The following is a 14347-nucleotide window of genomic DNA, read 5'->3' on the forward strand; positions in this document are numbered from 1 at the left end:
GTGTGTGTGTGTGTGTGTGTGTGTGTGTGTCACTGTAACCCACAAGGGCAGTAGCCTAGTACCAAAGTATGAACCTATTATAATGTGTGTGGGAGTGTGTGTGTGTGTGTGTGTGTGTGTGTGTGTGTGTGTGTGTGTGTGTGCATGCATGTGTGTGTGTGTGTGTGTGTGTGTGTGTGTGTGTGTGTGTGTGTGTGTGTGTGTGTCACTGTAACCCACAAGGGCAGTAGCCTAGTACCAAAGTATGAACCTATTATAATGTGTGTGTGTGTGTGTGTGTGTGTGTGTGTGTGTGTGTGTGTGTGTGTGTGTGTGTGTGTGTGTGTGTGTGTGTGTGTGTGTGTGTATATATCTGTCTGTGCATGCTTCACTACTTCAGTGATAAATGTGTCATGGCTCTTTTTATTGCATTTCATACCCGTTGCATAATAATCAGTGCAGAAACCGCCATGCTTTCCATCCTTATTCCTCTCTATGCATCTATCCATGCCTGCTGCAGTGATTGCAGCACTTACAATCTACAAGGTACACAGGTTGCCTGTGCCATGTCCACTGGTGCCTTTCCCTCCATTGTCCAAGAGATACTAGTCCTACCTCTGTGCAAAGTGCAAAGGTTACACATAATGTGCGCCCATCTCCTTAGTCTTCATTTCCAGGGTTCCCTCCTGTAAGCTGCACTTGACACTCTGTACACAGCTTGCAGCTCCCATCAGCCACCATGATTCCCATGATGCACGGTATTAGATCTACAGAGTAAGGTCCGCATCTCAGTAGGCCTTTGACATTATACATTATTTGTGGTGAAGTGTTTACAGACTTTAATATGCAAGATTCTTTCTATGAATACCATATTTATTGGCACCTTGGACTATATTCCCTTATGCTGCTTCACAAAGCGGTTTGTGAATTCAGCAGCACGTAGGGAGATACCCACATATGTGGTGTACATCATCTTCCATTTCAGCTCTGTTGTAAAAAATACAGTGTCCCAGGATTTGCAAGAGAATCACTAAAATACACTCATGTTTTTTTTTTTTTCGTTTTAAAAAGTGGTACACTATGCATGGAAGTATTTAATATATCGTTGAAGAGATATTAATTCCAAGGAATTTTTGGCATGAGTGTATAGCTTTGTATGTACAGAATTTATTACTTTGTATGCTGTTCATAGGTTGTTAAACAGCATAGAGACCATATGTAAAAAGTCATAAACAAAGTTTCTAATCTAATGTTATGGGTATTGATTGCATTTGCATTCATTTTTGATTTGTTTTGCTCTTCCACAGAAAGCTACATTGTACTCGAAATTATATCCATATGCACCTTTTCATGTCATTCATCTTGAGGGCAATAGCGGTATTCGTAAAAGACGTTGTTCTCTATGAAAGGGGAGAGTCGGATCACTGCTCTATGGGCTCAGTAAGTTATTTAGAATTATAATCACATTCTAGCACTGTTTAATGAAACTGAATATGTAATAAATGTGTTTTCAAAATACATAATATCTGCGATGAAATACTTGCACTGAAAGACTAATTATTTATTTAACCTTCAGCAGCAGAATATAATTAAACAATCATGCAGTTAGAGCTGGCAGTGCAATTACATCAGTTTATCTCTGTAATTTTTCTTTTTTGTTTTTAATTAATAGTATAATCATGGGAAAAGTCATTAATTCTATTTTGAATGCCTGTATAGGCAAACAGCATATAACCTAGTATCCTATTTTAAATTCATATAATAGTACCCTAATTACAATGTAATTGAGGTATTGTCATCCTGATATATGCCATATGTTAAGTCTACTACAGGCATGAATGCACTTGGAAATAGGAATGTGGGAAATGCTGTAATGCACCATAAAGCAAATGTCTTAACTTGGTACATATATTTTTATAATATGCGTCTGAAAGATTTTGTGTTATTGCTTTAAGATGCGTCGTATTTGTTCTGCAGAACAGTAGGAAGTAAAAAATGGAAAAGGGATAATGAAGAATCTACTGCTGTCCATCCTGCTCAAACTCTGACCATCGGTGTTTTATTTACATATTTTTACTTATTACCTGTCTTACTGTTTATACTGAGGATTGTTTATTACAGAAGCATTTTGAGTGGTATCTTGTGTGTTTATTTTTGGCTGGTGTAATGTTAGAGTATCAAGGTTATAAACTCTGACAATGCATGGCTCGGAAACTGTAATGAAGTTTCTTTCTTATTGAGAACATGCTAGGCTGCTGAAGGCTCTGTTTTGCAGCTTCTGATGAAAGATGTAAGTAGCTGCTGAATCAAGCATCTTTAACTAGCAGTTAAAGGTAAAAGGAAAGGAAGCTTTCAGCCAGAAAAAAATATATTAACTGGCTCAGTATGAGCCGCAGTGGTGCAGTGGTTAGCATTCCCACCTCACAGCAAGAGGTTTTCTGGTTTGATCCTCGGCTGGGGTGCATTCTGTGTGGAGTCTGCATGTCCTCCCTGTGGTTGCAAGGGTTCCCTCCAGGTGCTTCAGTTTCTTCCCACATCCGAAAGATATGCTGAAGGTGGATTGGACACTCTAAACTGGCCCTAGGTGTGTGTGTGTGTGTGTGTGTGTGTGTGTGTGTGTGTGTGTGTGTGCTTTCTGTGGAAAGTTGGGCACTGTGCTTGCAACTTGACACTGTAAAACTCAACTGCCAGTCATGAGCAGGCAGATGATCCACTGTGGCGACCCCTAACTGGGAAAAGCCGAAAGAAAAAGAAGTATGAGCCCATCTTTTTTGAGTTCAGTAAAGAGACCAGTAATAAATTAAACTGTAAAAACATTTTGCTGTTTGTTCCATGCCTAGACAGAACACTGAAAATATGCCACTAGTGTATGCAAAAGTATTTGCTAAATTAAACTTTTTATTTTTGCAAACATTTTCCTGTTTTATGGTTAGATGTAACATATTCTTGTTCATACATTACTTGCATATCAGCTTGCATTCAAAATGTCTGTTTATTTAAGGCATGTGAAAAATGCAGTAGGCAATATCTCAGACAGTGTTTTAGAAGTTAAAGCCATTTTGGCATCTATATAGGTTAAGCAACAGCATTTCCTGTGGTACATGAGTTTTGAGACTGCCTATGGCACCGCATGTGCAACCATTCCATGACAAATACTAATGTACAATGTTGTAGTGGTGTCTTGAGGATTAATGGGCTACCTTGGAACAAGAAGAAACATAGTATCACAAGATATTCAAGTCCCTGGTATTATCTACCAGTAAGATAATACTGCATTTAGAATGTGGACAGTGCTATAATGACTTTGCTACTTTAATCAAGTGCTGTTTTATAAGAATTATGGCATTAAACACAGCCCACCTCTCTGTGTATCTGGTACCGTATTTTATTTTTATTTTATTTACATTGTTACCATTTGTTGTTAAAGCACCATCCATACAGATATACAGATAATTCCTCATTTTACTGAAAAATATTTATCCAAGGTTCAAACGTACTTGTACTTGTGCAGTTTAAAAATTATTTGAGCAACTTTGATCTAATATTGCTGATGCAATTGTGATCTCAGTGTTTTCATATATGACCGACTGTGCAGTTGTTTATTTTTGATGGTAAAATTTAAGGTGTATTCCTTTTTGTCATTAGTCAACTACTGAAGAGCCTCTGCTTTAAATTTCTTCCCTTATGTGTCACTTTCATGTAAAGAGTAAAATTCTCAGGTCTTGTTTTTTCCTTTTTATATATATGTATATGATGAAACAGTTCTATAGAGATTGATCAGAGTTGTCTGCATAGATATTACTGTTTTTCTTTACCTGATGCAATGTGAGCTCTTGGTTAGACTATATAAGCGGCAGGGCTTTGGAGGATGCTGTATGCCACAAGTGGGTGCAAGTGGGGGCTTTCAACCAGCAAAATGCTTACTCCATGTGATTTTCTGTCTCTTCAGTATTACATCCTATGTTGACCTGTGATGTCTGACCATATATGTTTTTTGGATGTCCAGACTTTTCAAGAGCTATCATTGCATGAGTTGGAGATGAGTTGGATGTCAAAATAATGGACCAGATATATAATTTACATTCAAGTTTATGCATTGAGGTTCTAGGTCGACCGCAGACCTATGTTCTCATTATTCTGACCATTTCCCATGAAATCAACTTTTAACAGTATTTCTGATATGATTAAGGCAAACAGAATGATAAGTATCTGGTTCAACTAACATTATTTCAGTGAAATTTACCTGTAAGAGAGACAGAGGTTATGGTGAAAATCATTATTCTGATCAACAGTGCTTAGCTGTACTTGCCGATGGTTTTACTACATGTGCGTTGCATGTGGAAGCATTGATTTTACTGGAAATATGACAGTGTCTTCCAAACTGTTGGTGCTGTCAGATGTCACATATCCTCTTCTTTAAAGTGAATTACCAGCTTTTCATAAGTTCAGTGCATGAATTAAAAGTGACATAATGCAAAAAGCAAAAAAAATAAATATATTTTTAGTGGAGTTCCTTAATGAACAAGAAGAATGTCATGTTGGCGTGGTTCACATTTAGCAGCTGTATGACCGTCAAGGAAAAAGTATCTTTTGCCACCTACAAGAGTGAAAAATAGAGCTCTCCAATGAATGCATTGCAAGCTGTGAGACTAGAAAATTCTAATTTATTGAACTGTGTTGGCATTTTGGGCTAGTTAAGGGAGAAGAAGAGGACAACACAAAAATTCTTTAGAAGTAAATGATTTCATGTCAGTTGGTATGCACTGATGCAGCCCCTATTTTCAGAGAGCTGAGATTGTGAACTTATCATGACACCTCATCACAACACTGCATACATTATTTATTTCTGAGTAAAATACATTTTCTGCAAGTGTTATAGAAATTGGCTGAAGTAATAAGGCACAGTTAGAGTGTGATGGTTGCTTCTTTTACAGTTGTTATTAGGAGGAAGGCTTTAAAATGGCACAATCTTCTGAAGCATTGTGGTGATAGATGGCAAACACAAAATGCTAATGTTACTTATGTTAATTCTAGGTAAAAAAATGTTTTGCTGCACAAAATGTCTGTCTGTGCTTATTTGTGGCACGGCCCCTTTCTACCTGTGGTGCCTGTTGCATCACATCTTTTGAGCAGTGATGTACTTCATGATCCTTGCTTATAAATCCAAATTATAAATGCTGGGCAGCTTTAAAGTTCAACTCCTCTTTTAGCATTAACTCCTTAGCCTTCTTAACATATGCAACCTGTAGTTACCAAGTTGCAGACCATAGCAGACCATTGCAGAAAAGAAAAGTCTTCTTGAGAATACATTTTTACCAGCCCATCTTGATTTGTCCTGTTGCCACCCCCCTGCAGTGATAACCATCACCCCACTTCTTCCATTTTACAACAAGGGTGCCCAACAACACATCCATCCATGCTTAGAAGTCATATCCATCTCTTATTGGGACTTTATGAACAGCCACCACCTTCCATGGCATTTATCAGGCAAGTAGGTAACATGTAAAGATTGCCAGGCCTTTCTTATGTATCACACAAACACTACATATACACCTAGGGACATTTTAGATTCATTGGTCCACCTTCCACATAGCTTTGGGAGGCCCAGGAAAATCCAAAGCAAACATAATGATGGCATGCAAACTCCACAAAGAAAACATTCAGCAAAGAATTTTACCAGACAACCTCTTACTATGATGGGGCAGTGCTACTTACTGTATCACCCAACAATGTCCTCAGACTAAAGAGCAAAGGAATTTTTTTTCAGGTGTCATGGTTAAATTTACCTGATTCATTGTAAAAATTCCTCAGGGTTTTTCAAAAATAAATAAATAAAAGTAAAGAAAATCAATGACTAGTTCTGGTATCATTTTTTTAATGTGACATTTTTCACTTTTATTTCTTCCCAGGATTAAATGCTAAAATAATAAAACATGTGCTTGATAAAGTCGCTTTCCCATTAATATTAAGTTTACACTTGGAACTTAAACATAGATATCCTAGTTTCATCCTTCAGATGAAACAATAAAGCAAAATTCCATCTGCTTGTGTTAGTGGTGGCTCAGATACATATCAAAAATACCACAACATCTAACAAAAAAAAAAAAAAAATAGAGGTCCTTTATTTATATACAAAAACAACTCTTATTTACAAAATATTTACACATATTTACATATGTACATATACATAATTATATAAACATGCCTCTCAACCTGGAAACATCAAAAATCTGGACACGGCCCATGAAAAATAGGTGCAAATCTCTACGCTGATTAACATCAAATTTGCATGCATAATTATGTAACCCCACCCACTCCAATGGGATTGTGGGATACCAACTTTCAAATGCAAACTGAAGAACATACAACCAAAATATGGCACCAGAGATCCCCTGCAGCCATTCCACTGTCCCATTACCTGTCTATGTTGCCCAGTTTACCATAAACACTAATGTGTGCATACTGATTTACTTCTACAATGATTCTTTTGATTTTATTTTTACATTTTATAGCACAATGCACAAACACTAATAGACATCTGCTAAACAAAGCAACACTGTCTCACAGTGAAAATAGATAAATTAAAACTTCTTTGCCCTTGAAATTCGCATTCATTGAAACAGCATTGAAACCCACACCACATCCAAAGAAAATGCATCTGGCCAGTAGTGGATAAAGATTACCTTTGGGCTGTTTTCAAATCATTGGCCCCTTACACACAAAATAAGAAACATGTATCTGTTCTTTGATACATCTTCCTGACTTTATAAAGTTATATTCCTTGCATAATATAGCACACTTGTTACCACACATTTTAAATTTGTTTAAACATTTTTCCAGTAGGCAATGAAACAAAATGCATGAAACAGTTGTGACAAAACTGCCTAATTCAGAACATGTCGATCATAAAAGTCTAATTCTGCACCTGTACAATATTTCAATAGTGTAAAACATAGACATCTTGCACAGCTTCTCGCACTTACTTTCAATTTCAGTTTTTTTTTTGGAAGGGGGGGCAAACATTCTAGAAAGTTGCTAGAATAAAATGTTGTGTTACCACAATACATTTCACTGCCAAGTCTTGAACCCAGCACCCTGTGCACTACAGTCAGAGCAACATACCACTATGCCAAATCAGTAGTTTCCTGAAAGATAGGATAGGAAGACTGAAACGTAAATGGCTATCACTTAGTGAATTCAGTTCTCACTTCTCACCATAGCTCTGAACCTCTTAGCACAAAAAAACTGGACAAAGCCAATAATGGGGGAAAACAGCCCCAAAATAAGGGCACATTTCAAATACTGATCTTATAAACTTAGAAAATTGCTAGAATAAAAGGTTTTGTGTTACCATTTATTTTCTGAAGAATATGAAGTCTGCAATTCAAATGCCTGCCATAATTTAGTGAATTCAACCCTTCAGTGATTTGCCACAATCTTGAAAAGCAATACTGATCTTATAAACTTAGAAAATTGCTATAATAAAGGGTTTTGTGTTGCCATTTATTTTCTGAAGAACATGAAGTCTGAAATTCAAATGTCTGTCATTATTTAGTGAATTAAATCCTTTAGTAATTTGCCACATAAATCCTGAAAAACCACAGATTTTATGAGGAACAGATCAAAAATATGAGGCATAAATTCACAAGTGGTGGTGGCTTGGGACTTTAGGCTCTTTTTTACCCTGTACCCAAGATACAGGGTTTGAGCCTGAGTACCTCTATTTTCACACACACACACACACACACACACACACACACACACACACACACACACACACACACACACTGGACTTGAGAATGGTAACACTGCTTGCTCACAGAATAAATAAAAAACAGCAGATACATTTCACAAATAACTACTTGTTCATTCACACTGGACTTCCTGTTTCCCACTCACATCCATTCAAAGTACTGAAATGTGTGTACTGAGCCCTTGAGCTCAATTCTGACAGGCTGGTAGCCCTGATGGTGCATGATGACGTCAGCTCAAAACCAGGATAAAAACACTAGGAAAAAGTTGGAAATTAAGGGGTGCCACTCTGGAATCATGGCACCCCATTATTTGGACCCCACAACTCAGTAAAAGCCTAGTAATTTGGTATGGGTGGGTGGTATGTATATAAATCAGTTTACACACATTCATAATTTCCTATATAATCATGCTAAATTGTCATATTTATTAGAACCCCACTCCTTTTTCCATAACCACCATCTGACTTTGCTTAATATTGCTGCTAAAATCCATTTATTATTAAACATAATTTCATTTATTCTTTCATTCCATATAACTCATATATCATAAAATAATGTGTAATCTATTCTTTTAACATATTCTTTACTTCTATTCCTATACTATCCATATTTAATTATATACATGTTTATTTTATCCACTTCTGTTAAATATTCAAAAAAATCTTTTTAAAATAGTTTTCCCCATAACTTTTTTACTCTTTTACATTTTAAAAACAGCTGCTACTTCTTGGCAATGTAAACATACTCTATTACTTTTCTTTTTATATGGCATATTTCCTTTTACTGGCAATTTATCTATTTGCAGTCTCCACAAAAATCTTGACATTCTACTTTCATTACATCATTTGCTTCTTATTTTTATAGCTTTATTTTCATCTGATAAATGTTCCCATAGATTTGCCTAATAATCATTTATCATTACATTACCATACTTTTCTATCTTCATCTGTATCATCAATTTTTATTTTCCCCAAAATATTTTTTTCTTGGCATTTTATTTCTTCATTTTTATGTGATCATTAAGGTGTTAAAGTAAGACATGCTTTCATCTTTTATTACTGTTCCTTATCTATGCATAGTTTTGAAATTCATCAACTAATAGGGCAAAATATGAAAGACTGCTGCACAACTATTTAAAATGTTTTGTGGTGTGTCCCACCATAAGACATATGTACTTTCAGACCCTTTTACTCACTCTTTGTAAGATTATATTAAAGGTAATGAACATTTACTTTATTATAATCTTACAAAGAGAGAACAGAATTACAATTCCACAATGTTTAAACAATATTTCATTATTTGCTTATATTCAGTGGTTTATAACAGTAAATTAAAGCCTCCTATGTTATTTCTGTTAAGCATACAGGTTATTAATTCTTTTGCTTTATATATGAGATTTTTGAGTGTATTCACAATATATTCATATAATGTGTGTCAAGCCTCTAATAATGAAGCTCTGAACTTTATATATATATATATATATATATATATATATATATATATATATATATATATATATATATATATATATATTTGTTTTACCATTCATTGACAACTACTATCAAACTAAAAATGTGTGCTTTTAAATAGGATAATAGGAAGTCACTAAGCTATTGGCCCTGAGGCCCTTACAAGCCTATCCAAGAATTTACCCCATGTTCCAACAAGTCAGTACCCACCAAATATATTTACTTATAAATGTATTCAAAGATATTTCACAATATGTGTTAAAATTATAATTGTTTCCCTTTTCCAGTGCCAGTTCATATGTTTAATTATAGTTGCAGTGAAGTTTGAGCTAATGCCTTTATTCAAATTAACCTTCTATAGCTGCCTGTCAATCAGAATCTGTGAACATGAGCAGCTCTGTTCTCTTATTTAGCCAGGAATTACAACTGGACTCTAGCTGTTTACCAGAAAAAGCTTAATGTGTTCAAAATGAAGTAAAAAAAAAGCTCACGCTATGGAGAGAGAGGCTTCATATCTAACTACTACAGAAGCAACTGACATAGGGACAACCCATTAGTCACAACAATTTCCATAACTTTCATACTGAATCTGAACATTTCATCTATGAATAGAGATGATTTCAAAGCCATTTGAAACTTCACAATCTCTCCACTGTTAAACAACATCAAAACACACATCCACAGCAATTGCAATCACCCCCACTCCTAATTCAGCACATCATAAACCATTCTATTAAATAGAACATTAACATATTATCTAAATCTATGCACTAGGAAGATATGCAGCTTTTAGGTTTTAGTATTAGTTTTAGTGAAACAGCTTTTCTAATGCTACTGTAGTTAATGATTACATTGAGTTGCTTCCACACTTAGGTGAAGATGTTTAGCTGTCATTTATTTTAGTATACCATTTAAGTAGTAGTTTTAATTTAATGCTCTTAATGACTTTTCCTTTTTATAACAAGAAAGTATGAGATGTTTGTCATAGTGTGCATTTACCTTTAGTAGGTAACTGCAGTTTATATGAATTAAACAACTCTAAATTCAGCTATGTGCCATACTGGGGCCATTTTCTACTTTATGTATAAAGTATGCATTAGTTCCTGAGTAAGCAATTCTGTAGGTGACCCTTCAGATCATATACTAATATAAATGCTGTATGCTTCGTTTAAGGGAAACTAATAATATTTTGTCATGACTTATTAAAAATGATTCTTAATTATCTGTAAATTAGAGAACCATAAGACAGAAAAAAAAGGAATTCAATTACCTTACTTGTTGATTTTCTGATTCCTATTTATGTAATAGTTCAGCTTGTTGTCATTTCATGTTTTGCTGGTAAAGATATGTAAAGAAGTAAAACTTAGCTTGTTTACATAAAAAGAAAAAAAACTATCCTAGACATCTTATTCCTTTATAAATAAAGAAAAGGGAAAATGTAAGCTCTTTATTTCCCCCTTAATTTCTTCTTTTTCTCATATGTCTTATTTCCATTTTGTCACCATGTATCTTTTGAAGGATATAATGGACCAGTCCATATCCTCTTGTTTGTTCAAAACTTTTGTTAGTTTGTAGCTATGACAATGGACGGTCAAAATCTTTGAATAATTTAACCCCATTAGAAAGGAAAATCTTTGGCTTGGCCAGGAACAGTAGCATTTTAAGTTATCTTATAAGAGGAAGGAATTGTTTCCTTTTAGACATCACTATTGCTGAATAATCATTATCAAAACAAATAATATTTCCTTCTGCTTTTGAGTACCTGTTCTTTATCCTTAGATGAAATAAATTTAACTGCAATGGACCTTAGAGAAATACTGGAAATTGTTACAGGATTAACCAGATATCTGTGTTATTTCTCTGTACCAAAAGAGAGATCTTCAGGCAAATCTGAAGTATTAGAGAGTTAAGTAGTCAAAAAATGAACCATATTGTTACCTTTTATTCCTTCTGGTAGACCAAAAATATGAATGTTGTTCCTATGGGACCTGTTCTCAAGGTCATCTATTTTGGCTAGTAAAGAGTTGTTCTGTTTTAACAGGAATTCAATATTCTCCCCTTCACCTAGTCTTCCTTCCATGTCATTCAAGGAGTCTTTAGTGCCAGAAATCTGGTCTCTATGTAAAGGCAGAGCTTTATTCATTTGTTTGGAACAGTTTTTAGTCATCTATTTTGGTGTCCAATCTATCTATTTTCAAGACAATTCTGACTGAAGCTCTTTTTTGAACATAGTCTTGAGCTGGTGCTTTTGTATAACTCATGGTGCTGCAGGATAGAGTGAAGAAAATTTCTCCCACAGACTTTGACAGGAAAATAGTTGAATTTTAAGAAATGTTTTGATATAATCCATCAGGGCACCAAAGTTTTATAGTACACTTAATTGAGTTGATTAGAATTATTTAGAAATAAAATTTCATGTCAAAAATATATGTAGTATCAGAGCAGAAGAAAAGTGCTGCTGTCCTAGTCTCATCTTGGCCACCCCCCCCCCCGGGTTCTTACTATATTCTTAATAATAATCAAATTTTCATAAAGCACTCTACAATTTGAATTTTTCCTTTTCCTTAGATTCATGGTTTCATAAATTCAAAGACAATTCCTGAGGTGTCTTTCTTAACAGGCCATTCTAAACCTAACCAATTTCTTTACCAAATGTGAGAATCAAACACCTAACCAATTTCTTTACCAAAGGTGAGAATCAAACACTGTACCCTGTGTCTTTGAGTCAAACACATTAACCATTATACCAAGCCCCAGCCTTTAACTGTATTCATTCTTTTTCATCCATTTCCTTTTTTTTTCTTCTGTACTTATCCCCCTAAATTTTCTTTTTCTGTCTGTTACCATTTTAGCAATATAATTCTTTTTTCCCTTCTTCTACCTCCCAATTTATGTCTTCTTCATCACTTATTTCAGAACCTTCTTCTATATCCTCTTTATTTTTCTCATCCAATTTTACTTCTGTTTCTACTACTTCTAAAAGTTCTCTTTATTATAGGTTCATAGGTTGGTACTAGATTATCGGCCATAGGGCCTATACAAGCCTAGCCATAACAATTCCCTGGATATTTCTTCCCACAATATTTACTTCCCTGGATCCCTGTCTAGCAAAGTGATTAACGTGATCCCCGGCATGAATTTCCTATCTCCCATCCAATCATCAAGGTTCCTTTTGAAGAGGGCCAAGGAGGTGTTCTGCTTGACATGTATGGGCAGTCTATTCCAGAGTATGGGGAGTCTCTGGGTCAGAAACCCATCCCTCCAGCATGTTTTGTTCATTGTGATGACAAAGTTTAGATCCCTGGAGTGTATGGCTCTGAGGGATTGGGATTTCTTTAAGTGAAGCATGTCCAACAGCTCAGGCTTTAACATGGCCTTGTATGTTAAGCAGAGATCGCCTCTGAGTAGACGATATGCCACAGAGTATAGCTGGAGTTTTTTTAGATGGTCAGCAAAGGGCATCTGCTTTAGGCCTGTGATTCTTTTAGTGAGGTATTTCTGTGGCCTTTCCAGCATTCATGGTCTTCTCTTTCTTTTTTCTTACTGTTATTTTCATTTTTGTATTCCATCCATAAATGTCCAATTTTGGTACATTTATAACATTTCAATTTAATTTTTTTTGCATAATGCCCCATTTCCCATCAAATATAGCATTTTCTTTTGTCACGGTTGCTTATCAAATGCACATCTTTTCCACAAAAAAAAAAAAAAAAAAGTTTCGGTTGTAACCAGTATTTTAAAACACTACATTCCCCTACACATTCATCACGTTTGGTATATGTATATTTTAACACAGTATACAATCCCAGTCATCAGTCTTTTGTCATAAACGTTAGCAGTGTTCAATACTTTTTTACATAAAGCTTTCAAATGTCCTTTCACGTTCTTTCAAAATCTCTCTTTCTACCTGTGCTCAAAATTGTACATTCATTTTCTTTTTTGTTTCACTGTTAAATGCTTTTATCACATGAAGATTCCATGGGCTACAGTCTCTTTTTTCATATTCTCCAAGGAAATTTTCCATTGAAAAACAGTCTCAAATATAATGTCACAAAATGTCTATTTGTTAATAAAAATAAATGTTCTTACCTGATGTCTGTTTATAACCAAAGAAGCTATTAAATTGTTCCACACTTCATACCTGTCAATTTCTTTGTCTTATGTACTTTGAATCCTTACCACATACTTCTGTTTTTCATTTTCTTCTGCCTTCTTTTCTGCTACTGCACTTTTCCCTTCTTTTACTTTCTCTGCATATGTTTTCTTCTCCATCTCACCACTATTCTTCAGGATTGTCTTTGCATCCACCTTTTGTATTTTCTCCATAATACACCCCCCCCAAGAAACATCTCCTTCATTTTCTTGTTCTCTCTGCACCACCATTTCTTTAAGTAAATGATCCTGCATCCCACCCAACTGGAGGGTTGTAATTATACAGCATCATTTACTAAGTCATCTCTATCAAACAATTTTCTTTGAACCATTTCCTCAGAATCCTGCTCATGTTTTCCAATCTTCATATTTGATTTCTCCTTCATCTCTTTTACTACTCTGTCATCACCTTCTCTTTCTCCATCTGCCTCCCAGTTTCTCCAAGCTGCCTCTGCACATGGAATGGAAACAGGAAGTGATCCTCCAAAATAGATCCCACTCTCAACAATGATGAGTAGGGTTTCTTTATTGATGATCGTTTCTTATTTACATTATTTACATAATAGATATTGTACACATTATTTACAATTTACACCTCTATATAATATAAATCAATTTTATGTTAAATACTCCTCCACCCTTTTTTTCCAAAACAAGTAACATATTTCTTTACAATTTTGGCTAATATCCTTTTTTCATTACATTAAATTTCATTAAGTCTCTCCATCCATAATGTCCATAGAATATAAATATTATTCTATCAATTTTTTTCACTTTTTTATGTGTTATATTATCAGAATATCCCTGTGTATATGTTCCATCTTTTCCAAACTTTTCAGCCTTTTAATTTTTGCATATTTCTTCCCATAACTTTTTTTGCTCAAATAGATTAAACAAACATGTTCTGTTGTTTCAAGTTGTCCACAATTAATACATATTCTTTCTTGTTTTCTTTTATAGGGCATATTGACCTTGACAGGCAGTATTGACAGT

At 34.8% G+C, this 14347-nt stretch overlaps 1 protein-coding gene across 1 annotated transcript in view; it reads left to right on the top strand.

The window, feature by feature from the left end:
* VIPR1 (vasoactive intestinal peptide receptor 1) overlaps positions 1-14347 on the top strand; it is a 2416152-nt gene that overhangs the window by 1409911 nt on the left and 991894 nt on the right. Inside the window, exon 6 of the mRNA XM_044066065.1 lies at positions 1287-1419. Coding sequence (XP_043922000.1) covers positions 1287-1419 — 133 coding nt within the window. The remainder of the gene's footprint in view (positions 1-1286; positions 1420-14347) is intronic.

Source organism: Protopterus annectens, chromosome 3.part0, assembly GCF_019279795.1.
Source record: "Protopterus annectens isolate FY-2018-M chromosome 3.part0, PAN1.0, whole genome shotgun sequence".
In the NCBI taxonomy this organism is placed as follows: Eukaryota; Metazoa; Chordata; order Ceratodontiformes; family Protopteridae; genus Protopterus; species Protopterus annectens.